The sequence below is a fragment of the Lutra lutra genome, chromosome 4, assembly GCF_902655055.1.
Source record: "Lutra lutra chromosome 4, mLutLut1.2, whole genome shotgun sequence".
Taxonomy (NCBI): domain Eukaryota; kingdom Metazoa; phylum Chordata; class Mammalia; order Carnivora; family Mustelidae; genus Lutra; species Lutra lutra.
The window spans coordinates 95,985,061-95,998,808 of NC_062281.1; the positions used below are offsets into that span (position 1 = coordinate 95,985,061).

At 38.6% G+C, this 13,748-nt stretch overlaps 1 protein-coding gene across 2 annotated transcripts in view; it reads left to right on the forward strand.

Moving 5' to 3' along the window:
• GDAP2 (ganglioside induced differentiation associated protein 2) overlaps positions 1-13,748 on the forward strand; it is a 72,668-nt gene that overhangs the window by 19,565 nt on the left and 39,355 nt on the right. For both annotated transcript variants that reach the window (XM_047725490.1, XM_047725491.1), the window contains exons 4-8: positions 2,563-2,716; positions 3,122-3,210; positions 8,860-8,936; positions 10,302-10,461; positions 12,573-12,729. In XM_047725490.1, the coding sequence (XP_047581446.1) occupies positions 2,563-2,716; positions 3,122-3,210; positions 8,860-8,936; positions 10,302-10,461; positions 12,573-12,729 (637 nt within the window). The remainder of the gene's footprint in view (positions 1-2,562; positions 2,717-3,121; positions 3,211-8,859; positions 8,937-10,301; positions 10,462-12,572; positions 12,730-13,748) is intronic.

Consider the following 13,748-nt stretch of genomic DNA (forward strand, 5'->3'; position numbering starts at 1 on the left):
GATTCAATCCCAGACCTTTAAATAATAACTGTAAACCTCTCAATAAAATCAAAAACTTTATCTTTCAGCTCCATCTTTTTCTTGGTAACGTCCCTCCTGGAATCCCCTGTCCTCTTTCCTCTCCAGACTGTTCTCTATGCCTGTTGTACAGTTAACATCCTAGGAAATCCTTTTTTCTATTTAGTGGTTTGATCCACTCATTTTCTAGATCTCATGCCTTTCTCTTCTGTGCTGTACTCCTTAATCTTTGTGAGTATATCTACCAGGAGATTTCTGAGGATGAATGGGGGCAAAATTGCTGAGATCTTCTACCTTCATACTTGATTGGAAGTTTGGTTAGAAATGAAATTCTAAGTTGGTAATCATTTTCCAAGTTTTTGGAGGTATTGCTCCAATTTTTATTATTGCTTCTGAAAAATCAGATGCTGTTCTTATTCCTGAGTCTGTGTGTGTCACTGATCTCTACCCTCCCCCACCGGAAACTTTATGATCTCATCTTATTTCGGGTGTTCTCAATTTCACAGTGAGGTACCTTGGTGTGATTTGCATATTCTGTGGGCTCCTTGGTCTAGAAACTTATCTTTCAGTTCTAGAAAATTTCTTGTTTTATTTCTTACCTAATTTCCTTCCCTTTGTATTCTCTGTTCTCTCTTTAAAGAAATCTATTGGATATTGTACCTCCTTGCTTAATCCTCCAATTTTCTTGTCTTTTTTTTTTTTTTAGAGATTTTATTTATTTATTTGACAGAAAGAGAGAGATCACAAGTAGGGAGGGAGGCAGGCAGGGGCGGGGAGAAGCAGGCTCCTGCTGAGCAGAGAGCCCGATGGGGGGCTAGATCCCAGGATCCTGAGATCATGACCTGAGCTGAAGGCAGAGGCTTAACCCCCTGAGCCACTTAAGCGCCCCATTCTTGTCTTATTTTTTATTGTCCAGCTTTTTATTTTCTGGAAGATTTCCTCAACTTTAGCTTTTTTTTTTTTTTTTTAAAGATTTTATTTATTTATTTGTCATAGAGAGAGAAGCGAGAGTGAGCACAGGCAGACAGAGTGGCAGGCAGAGGCAGAGGGAGAAGCAGGCTCGCTGCCAAGCAAGGAGCCCGATGTGGGACTCGATCCCAGGACGCTGGGATCATGACCTGAGCCGAAGGCAGCTGCTTAACCAACTGAGCCACCCAGGCGTCCCCTCAACTTTAGCTTTAACCCATCTATTGAACTTCTTGTTCCTCTATCATGTTTTTCACTTGGCTATAAATTATATAAGCACTTTTTCCTGTCTCTGAATATTTCTTTCTTACAACATTCTGATTTTGTTTCAGAGGTACTATATCTTCTCTTACCTCTCAGACAGTAGTAATTATGGTTTGGGGAGTTGCTTTCTCTCTTTTTTGAGCATTGCCTTGATACTCTGTGGTCAGAGGCTTTGCTCGCTTCCTGGTGATCCTTGAGTGTCAGTGCGTCAATTGTATTTATGAGGGAGGAACTGAGAAAATGAAGGGAACCTTTGTGTGAATGGGCAAGAGTTACTGCTCTTACTAGAGCAGTAACTAGAGAGTTACTGCTTGATCTAGAAGCAGAGGATGAGCAGGAGCCCTGTTGTTTTGTTGGGGAACCTCCCTTAGTTGTCAGAATCTGTGAGTCCTTTAGTTTGGGTCCCCATAGTTTCCTGGAAAGGAATCCTTCAGGGGTCTAAGTGTGGGCATCTACGTTTTAGAAGCCAGTTAGGAGCAGAGGGCTAGAGCTGTCACTGTTGAGTGTAATACTTTAACTAAATCCCCTCTTTTCAGCCATGCCTGGAGTTCTGGAGTCCAGAAACTCTAGTTCAGCATCTCCATAGAGTAAGCCTTCCAGCTGCTATGGTGATAAATCATTACCTTGCTGTGCTGGCTGGGGAAAGGTTGTTGCAGATTTGACTGTTTCTATGCAGACTTAACTCAGCCTCTTTTTAGTCCCACTTCACATCATAGCTTTTAGAAGTACATAGGCCTCCAATTTTTGAGCCTTTCTAGTGTTCTGCAGTAATAACAATAAGAATAATAGATAATGCATTTTGTACTTTGCTTGTATTGACTTACTTAGGCCTGTGAAGTAAGTACTGGTAGTATTCCCATTAAATAGGCAAACGAGGCATGGAGAGGTGAAGCATCTGCCCAGGTAGCCCAGCAGGAAGGTGGTAGACTGAAGAGTTGAATCAGAGTAGTCTCTCCCGAATCCAACACTGCCTTTTAGTGGAACCAGCTTGCTTTGTATTGGTGACACTGTTTCTATGAGCAGTTAGGTTTCTCTGCTTGCGAAATCAGTTATTTCTAGGCCCTTTTCTGCCTTCCAGAATTTTGATGATACCTGTCAACTTCATGTCCTCTCCCATTCTCTTTGTCTCTGTTTTTTATACTTAACTGTATTGCTTCACTGTCATTTTGGGAGCAGAGATAAATGTTTGTGTTCTGTCCATATTTTTAATTGAAATTTCTCAAAATTCTTATTACTTTTCTGTTTTATGCCTACTGTTGTTGACTTTCTTTTTTCTAACACCTCCATGACTTACGTATGCTCCATTCTTCCCAGGTTGCCGGACAGGTGAAGCAAAACTGACAAAAGGATTTAATCTAGCTGCCCGGTTCATCATTCATACAGTGGGACCTAAATACAAGAGCCGCTATCGCACAGCCGCGGAGAGTTCCCTGTACAGCTGCTACAGAAACGTGCTTCAGTTGGCCAAGTACGGCTAATTCACTTCCTGGAAGCAGCATACCATACATTGTTAAAGGCCCCGGTTTCAGAATGAAACCTAGCCATGGAAGTCAATTTTGAGGGGTTTAAATCATGTAAGAGGACTCAGAAGATAAAATTAATTATCTTCACACACTAATGGGATAAAAGGAGTGGATTTGGGTGACTAAAGAATTTAACCTATTCCCATTTTACTCAGTCTTTACTTTGAATATATTTCCCCCAGATGGTACAGTTATAATATTGATATAATTATTAAAAAGTGTAGCTGACTTAACTGTTATACTAGATTTATTAAGAGGGTAGGGAAAGAGAGGTTGAGCTGCATTTTTAAATTAATTACATATGTATGTATTATGACTATTGGTGGTTTGTGTTTTCTGTTTGACTTCAGAGAGCAATCAATGTCTTCTGTGGGATTCTGTGTCATCAATTCTGCAAAACGAGGTTACCCTTTAGAGGATGCAACACACATAGCGCTTCGTAAGTAACACTGGAGATGCTGTGTGCACACTGAGCACTTTATAAGTAGGATAGGGATGCTGTGCATACATTGAGTCTTGTGGATTTTTTTTTAATAGCTATTACGTAGTGATAGCTAAAGGAGATCTCTTGATGAGTGGATCATGGCACCCTGGAGGGAACTTTGTATTAATAAGTTGCTGAGCTCAATTTACTTTCTCAGGTTGATGTTTTCTCCACCTTTTCTCTGAAAAGTCTTACAGGCTTGCCTATTAAATTGGTAAATGAAACCAAGTCAAGAGCTTTGCCAAATGCATTGAGTCTTTGAATCAATATTCAGAATAATCATAGCAGGCTATAGCAATGAAGTCAAAACAGATATCATAATATCTTTATATAGCACTTTGCAGTTGAAACAACAGCTGTCACAGGTGCTCTTTGAGTATAAATCCTTGCATTGAGGTAAAGTAAAGACTGGGCTCAATCATAATGAGACAGAATGTCATATGTGTTACAAAAACAGGATATTCAGCTCGAGAGAAAATGATCTCACTGTATTATTTGCAGGTTCAGACCACATCTAGATATTTGTATCTAGTTCTGGGTGTCCTATCTAATGAGACCCAAGCTGGAGAGCAAACAATTTGAAACCTTAGTGGTATTTGTCCTAAAGAGACCATGCATTGTTTTCGCATATATGGTTCTTATCTCGAGTATCTAAAGGAGTCTCACTGTAAATTTATTCTGTGCTGCATTTTTAGAGCAATGGTTCTGAACCATTTTGGGAGCCATCATAGATTACATTGAGCATCTGATGGAAGAAAGTAGAACCTTTTCCCGGAGGAATGTACATATAGAGGGAATTTGTGTGCAATTTCAGGAAGCTCATAGATTCTTTTAAGGATTGTAGATAAGACCTTCAGTGGTAGAAGGCAGGTCTGAGACTGTGTCACAAGGAAGGAGACTTGGTCCACTTGAGATGGGACTGTGTGATGGAAAGGTATTTTAAGTGAACTTCTTGTCACTGGGAATGTTTGTGCAGAAGCTAAATGACCATCTGTTGCAGATACTCCTCATTGAGGAGCAAAACTACCCCAGATGATCTTTAAGACCCATTTCTATCTCTAGAATTTAAAGAGGAGGAGCTGAAAGTTTTGTATCCACCAAAAAATTACAAACATATTCCAATATATAAATTTATTATTAGCCTGTAATTCTATAGCATAGAATTTAGGGTGAGGACATAAGTAATCTTATTTAATAATAAGTTACTTTTAAGACTTAAGATCTTACAGCTCAAGGATTTTTTTAAAATTTTTTTTATTTTTATTTTTTTATTTGACAGACTGAGATCACAAGTAGGCAGAGAGGCAGTCAGAGAGAGGAAGGAAAGAAAGCAGGCTCCCCGCTGAGCAGAGAGCCCGATGCGGGGCTTGATCCCAGGACCCTGGGATCATGACCTGAGCCGAAAGCAGAGGCTTTAATCCACTGCAGCTCAAGGATTTTGTAGTAAATTTATATATTTTGTAATTACGGTTTGTATATATTAGCCGGAGCTTCTTGAGGAGCAGAAATTTTTTCTTTTATGCATTTCCAGTGCTTCCATATGTCAAGAATGCTTTACATGTGATACTTGCTTAAGAAATATGTATTTTAAGAAAGCATAAAGAAGTTCCATTTTGTTGCCTCAACAGCCCTGTGTTTTAGGTGTCCATTTTATAATTAAAGAGGCTCAGAAATTTATCATGTTCTCAAGGTTATGCAGACTCCTGACTCCCCAAGTCTTGTAACTTGTCTGTTATGCTAGATAATTCAGTTGTGCTTGAGGTTAGAACTATTTCAGTAGGAAACCAGGTTATCACTACTCTGCATGTATTCTGAACGGTGCCTTACCAAACCAAAGTTTCTGCTTTTTTATAATTCTTTCTGACAAAGCTCTTGACAGTCTTGATGTTCTCTGATTCCTTAGTCCTTGCCCCATCATCCCATACATTGAGCTAATGTCTCTCTTTCTTATTAAAATAATCATATAGGTCAGAATTTAAAGAGGCAACGACATTTTAAAGAAAAGGCTCTGAAAAGGGAGTCCAGAAGACTGGTTTTTGATCCCAGTTCTACCAGTCTCACCAGCTCTGTGGCCCCAGCTAAATCACTTGATAAATCACTCAATTTACCCTAGAGGTGTCAACTTTGAGCAGTACTTATTAGTAAGAGCAGGTGAAAATCAACAGTAGCCGTGAGGGGCTTTGATGAAGCAATATCTAAGAATTGAATTAGCACAAATGAAATGGAAAACGTAAAGATGGACAAGTCAATTTATATTTTATAAGGCCTATTTGACTTATTGTACCTTAAATCTAATAGCAAAACTGCAGCATCTCATTAAAAAAAATACACACATATAAACAGTTGTGGCCTTTGCTCACATACTTTCTGAGCATTTAGGAAATCAATTGCAGCATATGTGGGCCAGCAACAAATCTAATAAATGTAAGTCTAAGTACTTAGTACCTAACTCTTTCCTACTTATTAAACTATTACCAAAATTTATTTCATTTGAAACTTAAGTAATATCCTCGGGATAATCTATCAAGACTGTCTTTTTTTTTTTTTTTCTTGGTTCATGTACAGTTCAGTTCTTCATTAGAAGCCTGAAGAAACCTCTTCATTGAAATAAATTTATCAGGTTATTTATTAATTCAGCAAAATTTTGAGTGATTGTGTGGGAGGCCCTCTACTATATAGATGAGAATACAGTGGTGAGAAAAAAGATGATGCTCTCATTCTTATTGTGGTTCCATGTCGGGAATTTTAATGTCCCAGGTGTCATTCTTCCCAGTTAAAGGGCTTTCACTAAAAGTTAGGTACATGACATCCTGGTTGGTTGCAAAGAATAGGGCACAGATGAAACTCTGAGAGAAACCATTTGAATTGGCTGTTGGTACTAAAATCTTATAGCTATGACATCACTCATTCTTTTCTCCTTTGTGTTCTTAATGAATTCTGCTGAGGGAATTCAGTTTGGTTACTGTCTGGTATTGTATTTTGTCTTCCTAGTGGAAATCCTACTATTATATGCTGGGAAACCACTCTATGTGAACATTAATTAAAACTTGGTGTCAGGGTGCCTAGATGGCTCAGTTGCTTAAGCATCTGACTTAATGGTCATGGGATTAGGTCCCACATCCTGCTCAGGGTCATGGGATTGGGCCCCACATCCTGCTCTGTACCCAGTGCAGAGTCTGCTTGTCCAACTCTTTCTCTGCTCCTCCCCCTACTCGCACATGCGTGCACCCTTTTATCTCTAAATAAAATCTGTTTTTTTTTTTTAAGATTTTTTATTTATTTGACAGAGATCACAAGTAGGCAGAGAGGCAGGCAGAGAGAGGGGGAAGCAGGCTCCTTGCTGAGCAGAGAGCCCGATGAGGGGCTAGATCCCAGGACCCTAAGATCAGGACCCTGAGCCGAAGGCAGAGGCTTAACCCACTGAGCCACCCAGGCACCCCATCTAAATAAAATCTTAAAAATCAAAACAACTTGGCATCAAAATAAAAGAAAGTCCCTTTTTGAAAATACATTTTTAGAAAATTGTTAAAGCAGAATAGAGAGAGAAATGAAAAATAAATTTGTTACCTAACAGAGGGAGAATTCTAAATAGTTTAATCCTTCAACAGATGGGTCTTAGATTCTCAAGATACAGTAGTGAACAAGGTAGGCAATACGTAGATAACCAGACCCATAATATGTTACTTCAGCTACTTGTTATTTTTGAATGATTGTTTGCCATATCTTAAGATGTGCTAGGTTCTGGTAATATTAATGTAAGATATACTTGGCCTTCAGAAAGCTCACAGTCTAACTATAATATGGAATGAGAAGTTCACAAATGGAGGGCCTTTCGGGTTATAGGAGGAACACGAGGAAGGTTGGAGTTCTGTACAAACCGTATGGCCTTGGACTGGGTCTTGAAAATGAGGAGGAGTTCACTAATAGGTCATGGTGAATGAATGGTATTCTAGTCAAAGGTAACCATGCAAGCAGAGGCAGGGTAGCATGAAAGTTAAGTGGAATGTTCTGAGTACAGCAAAGAAGCCAATTTGCTGAAAGTAAGGTCTGTAGGAGGAATGATGGGAAATAGGACTAAAGGGCAGGGTCAGAGGGCTGGCCAGTTGAAGTCTTAAGTGTGGCAAACAATGCTGGGGACTTAGATCCTAACCTAGAAGTGGTGCAGAGCCTCAGAATTATTTAGTAAGGAGGGTGACAAGGGAAGGAAGATAACTCAGGCAACAGTGAATATATAGGCCTGGAAAAGAGAAACAAGAAAATAAGAGCTTATTGCTGAAGCCTTCTTGAGCATTAAGATCCTAAGAACAGTTGGAAGACGGAAGGAATGGATATTAGAAATAGCAGCAGAATTTAAAGGACATGATAACTCATTGAAAATGCAGAATGAAGGGAGAGGTGAAAAAAGTGTTAAAAAAATCAGGACTTGAGCTTGGATGAGTGATTTGAAGTTGCTATGTTATAAAATATATAGGTAGAGGAGCAGATTTTCGGGGGAAAGACGGAGGTCAATTTCGGATCTCTGGAGTTCAAGGTTTCTGGGTTATCTGGGCAAATACGTGATTTTTTGTTTGTTTTTTTAAAGATTTTTTTTTTTTTTTTTAATTTATTTGACAGACAGAGATCACAAGTAGGCAGAGACAGAGGAAGGGAAGCAGGTTCCCTGCTGAGGAGAGAGCACGATGCGGTGCTCGATCCCAGGACCCTGAGATCATGACCTGAGCAGAAGGCAGCAGCTTAACCCACTGAGCCACCCAGGCACCCCGAATTTAGCTGTTTTATTCAGAAAACAGAATATAAAGCTTTGAGAATGTCAGTATTTATATTGGTGCTAAGCCAGCAAAGTGGTGAGCTGAAGAGAATTTATTTATTTATTTATTATATATTCATAATATATATTTATCATATATTTTTAATATATATATTTCTTTATATATATATATATATCAAGAAAATAAATGTGGAGGACAATATTTTTAAAAGGTAGGGCATGGACACATAAAACTAAATCTAGAGAAATCTCTAGTGAGGTAAGGACTGAGGAAAGGCCATTAGGTTTCATTAATAGGAAATGGATAGGGAAGAATCAGGATAACATAGAAATTAAGAAAAAAAGAATTCGCCTTTGGTCAGTGGGATTTTGACAGGGTTGCAATGCTGAGTAGTTCCCTGAATACTATAACTAAATGAATGGTCATATAGAGAGGCCCCAAGGAATAAAAATACACTGGATAAGGAAGACTTCTCTGGAATCAGCATCTTCTATGGCCAGGCACTGTTCTAAAAGCTGGCAATAAAGCAGTAAATAAAATAAAGCTCTTGCTGGCAGGGTACTTTCATTCTAGCATATGGGGCAGGGAGGGCAGAGAAGATCTAAAATAAGCAAGAGACTCCACAAAATGTCTATAATATTTGCTCTGGAGGAAAGCAAATCAGAGGAGTTTTAGATACAGTACTCTGGGCAGGCTTCACTGATGAGTCATTGAGCAGAGAGCTGACTAAAATGAGGAATGATCCATTATAAAAATAAAACTTTGAAGAGTTTGAGTTTTCTTCACACAGGTTATTTCTTATTTATTGAATAATTTTTTCTATTCCTTTCCTTAGGCACTGTAAGGAGATTCCTAGAAATTCATGGAGAGACCATTGAAAAAGTAGTATTTGCTGTCTCTGAACTAGAAGAGGTATTTTGCTAATTATGTTGCATTGTTTTAATCTCATTTTTATTTGTTTGCCTTTGCCTCATCATTATCTATTTACTGAATTGCCAGCAGGCAAATTCTAGGTATCTGTGTATGTATTTGGCAGTAGGCCTTACCATCCTTTGTTGAAAAGAACACGTGTTAGAGACTAAAAATAAGTTAAGAAAGAGCATTTAGTCATGTTTTTACTGCTAAACTGTTTTCATTTCTTGAAATCTTATAAGGTGTTATTTTGCTTTGCTCCCTGTATTAGCTCTTGAAATCTCTCAAGGCATCATCACCTTATAACCCAAGTACTGGGTGCCTGGGCAGTGTAACTGGAAAATTGCTATGCTGGGAAAGCCTTGGGTCTACCTTACCTGGAATCATGACAGCCCAGCCTAGTGACTAGCATTGAATAAGTTGTGAGGTTTATGTTTTGTTTTGTTGTGTGTAGTTAGGTTTAGTATGTTTCAATTTAATTTAGAGCCATTTTAGAAAACGAGTTCTTTTTCTTTTAACCCTTTTTAAATTTTATTTAGTTTTAGTGTGCTCTATCCAGTTCAGCTTGTATTATTTTTGCTGTTTTGTGTCCTTGGGCAAGTTACTTAATCTCTCTGTGCTTTGATTAAATAGGAGTATTAGTAGTACTGATATCACAGGAGTACGGTGATGAATGAGTTGACACGTGAAATATCCATTCATGGTATTAATAGCGATATACATGATTATAAATACTTTTGAAATTGCTGAAATGAGGCACATTTCTTGTTTGCTATCTCTTCTTGTTTCATCTGGTTTACCTATTCATTCAGTGACCTTTTGCTGAGTATCTGTAGCTTCCAAGTTTATTACACTAGATTCTGTTAATACACCAGTTGAACAAGTGAGGGTCATTGTCCTCAAGGAATCCATTGTCTGTTGGGGACAGACCATTCAGATAAGTTATGGCAATTATGATAAGTGCATTACTGAAGGTATGGAATGGATAGGAGCGCATAACTGCAGCCTGCACAAGGTTAAATGCTTCCCATGGGAGGTGATAAACTTGAAATTATTGTAAAAAATAAATAAGATACTCCAAGGGATGGGCAAATGACCATAGGACAGGAGTGGGAGGACTTACACATTCATTGGTTCAGTGACTTGAAGTTGGATGGGAGTCACATTTAACTTGACCATCTGACAATACCCTGACCTTTAACGTAAGAACTGCTTGAGGGTCCCAGATAGCATCTAGTTGAGCTTAGAAGTAGTAAGGTTTTTATTCTTGATGGAGGCTGTCTTCCCAGTGTCTGAAACAGCACCAAGCTCATGTGCTTCGTTACTTCATTATTTTTCACAGAATGTCTTGCTTTTCTGACACAGGCTACTTACCAAAAGCTGCTACCTCTGTACTTCCCAAGGTCACTAAAGGAGGAATACCGATCATTGCCATACCTACCTGCAGATATTGGAAATGCAGAAGGGGAGCCTGTGGTACCTGAACGACAGATTAGAATATGTGAAAAACCTGGTGCCCCGGAAGGTGAGTTCTGCTTTTCTTAATTTCCCTCTTTTATCAGGGACTGATAAAACACCACCAGTAATTATGGAGAAAGTTCAGTGTACCTTTGGGGAGCTCTCTGTGGTGTGACATTAAGTTCAGGCCCCACTTAGATGTTTTTAGAGTCTTATTCTTGTTAAAATTTAGTCTTTTAAGTTAAAATACATATATTTATACACCTACCCCCCACACACACAAAGTATCAAGTCTCTTAGGAGTAGAGATTCAGAGGTGGATATAACAACATTTGCACCCTCATGAAGTTCATAGTTGTATGCAGGACCCTGTTGAGATAGCAATCAAGTACATAGTCAATAGTCAGCTAAGATTTTCAGCAGCTTTAACATTATCCTTCAAAAACCAGACCTAACATTAAATACTAAAACAGGAGTACCATTACCAATTGTTTTGTTTCTTTAGATTATATTCTCATGTAGATTGAAGCAAAGGTAGAACATGGTAGGATGGGAACCCTTCTGAATCTGTGCTATATGATAGTTTATATTGATCTTCATGGGTACATAGTTAAGGTCATAACTCCCTTGTGTGGAGACAATGCCTCCCAAGCTTCAGTGCTAGAACTTGATCTGAAAATTCAGCAGCTTAGGAATTACTATGATATTCCTACTGTGAACACTTTTAAATGAGCATCAAGTTAAAATCTATAGAAGGCTGCTCATCTGCTTTTAACACAGGTCTGATAAAACACCACCAATAAGGAAAAAGTCCGGTCTACCTTTAGGGAGCTCTCTGTGGGTGTGACATTAAGTTTAAGACCAATACACAGCCTTAAATCAAATGGAAGAAATTGTAAATGGTGTACCATCAGGAAATGTCTGAGCCATGCTTTCCTGGAGGGCTACCTGTGTACTTTAGGTTATGTCCAGAGTTATTTGGAAATTCTCATGATCATGACCACCACTGCAGAATATAGTTTTTCCTAAATGCATAAATGCATTTTGTATGACAAGGAGCAATAACTGCAAACCTGCTTTGAGATCATAATGCTTTGAAGCAGATTAGGCTAACTCATTGGCCAAAGGAGTTCCTTGTGTCCACCATGTTTAAAGAGGGCTTGATTGCCTCATAGATGTAAGCCCTAGTATTCATAAATGTTGTCAGAATATTCAGTCTGTTAAAATAGATGTAAAATCAGCTTTATTTGATTTGTTCATGGGTATTTTTTCATAAAAACAAACTCTTCTCAGCTGTTGGCCTGTCATAGTTGGAGGAGCAGTGAAGTAGCTGTGAGGAAGTCCCAGCTGGATGGCTCACCTGACTGGGTTTCAGGTAGTGGCATTGCCTTGGGAAGCACCCCAGGGACCAAGGCATTTTTTTCCTTTCTTTAAAAAAACAAAAAACAAAAACAAACTTTATTTTAACAAAGCCAGTAAAGTGGGGAACACACTAAGAGACAGATGACCCATTCCCAAAGTACTGACTTCTAACCAAACATAAAATGATCATCTGAATAAATTAGAAAGTTGATCTATTAATTTGTAGTGAAAACTAGAACTCATATGAGCCAGATGATTATGTAGGCGTGACAGGTATAGAAAACGAGGATGCTAAATTAGAGTGAAGATATATCTTAGTGAATGTGGATCGTACCCTACAGCCCTGGTCCTCTGCCTTTGAGAATTACCTGACAAAAGGACTCCAGTTTTTGAATCAATTTATCATGTGCTCCCTCCTTTAGTAGGGATAAATGACCCCAAACATTTGTTCTTTATATTTCTCTTCTGTTAGATGCAGTGCTGTAACCCTTCTTTAAACCTACATGCAGTGTAACTAATTCTATCTTTTTGCATATCATTACATTCTGCTCTTTCCTTCCTAAGGCTATACCTAGGTCATCTTGATTTGATTTCATGTATTCCTAAAACTTCTGTCACACAAGGACAGGTGGTTTCTTGCATTACTTCAGTTGTTCAAATGCCTAAATCTGATTTCAGTTTGATTCTCAAAAAAATAGCCTCAACCCCAGTTTTTTTTTTTTATGTCATAGTCATCCCTGTTGCAGCATTCACAATCTGTAGCATTTACTGTCAGGTTTTGTCATAAGCTCTCTGTTGATAGTATTTTTGTTATAGACAACCAAGAAGAGGAAGCTGAAGGCTTGGGAGTTGACCTCTCTTTCATCGGCTCTCATGCTTTTGCTCGAATGGAAGGAGATATTGACAAGCAAAGACGACTGATCCTTCAGGGACAGTTATCAGAGGCAGCCCTGCAGAAGCAGCATCAAAGAAAGTAAGGCAAACCCCTTTGAACTGATAGACGTGGAAGGACAGGAGAAATAAGCAAGGAGCCTACATCTGCTAAATGTTCCACATATAATGTGTTCTCATCTATTCTTCACGACAATCCGCAAAGGAAGATATCAACCCCATTTTGTATACGCAGAAATTCAAAGTTAATTTTATCAGTTGTCACAGTTAATATGTGGTGAAGCCAGTGTTCAGATGCACATCTGATTTCAGACCTCCTGATCTTCTTGCTGTAATTTTTGTGCCTCTGGGTGAAGTTAGGTTCTTAAAGTAGAACAGGAAAAGGGAAAGCAGAGTTGTGAAGTTTTTACTTTAATATATTTGTAATTAAAACATAATCTACAGTTTTGTTCAATTTAAAAGTCCTTTATTTCTCCCCGATTTATCCCCAGGACCTTATAAAACCATTCCATTTCTTTCAGGTTTTCTGGTTTTCTTTTTTAGTTTCAATTCAATTAATTAACATATAGTATAATATTAGCTTCAGAGATGGAGGTTAGTAATTCATCCGTTTTATATAACATCCAGTGCTCATTACATCCTGTGCCCCCTTAATGTCCATCAGGCTGTTACCCCATCCCATGACCTCCCTCCCCTCTAGCAACCCTCAGTTTATTTCCTATGATTAAGGGTCTCTTATGGTTTGTCTCCCTCTCTGATTTCGTCTTGTTATATTTTTCCGTCTCTTTCCCTATGCTCCTCTGTTTTTGTTTCTTAAATTCCACATTTGAGTGAAATCATGTGATAATTGTCTTTCTCTGATTGACTTATTTCACTTAGCATAATACGTTCTAGTTCCCTTCCATGTCGTTGCAAGTGGCAAGATTTTTTTTTAAGATTTTATTTATTTAGTTATTTATTTGACAGCACAAACAGGGGGAGCAGGAGAGGGAAAAGCAGGCTCCCCACTGAGCAGGGAGCCCAATGTGGGGCTCGATCCCAGGACCCTGGGATCATGACCTGAGCTTAAGGAAGATGCTTAACTGACTGAGCCAGGTGCCC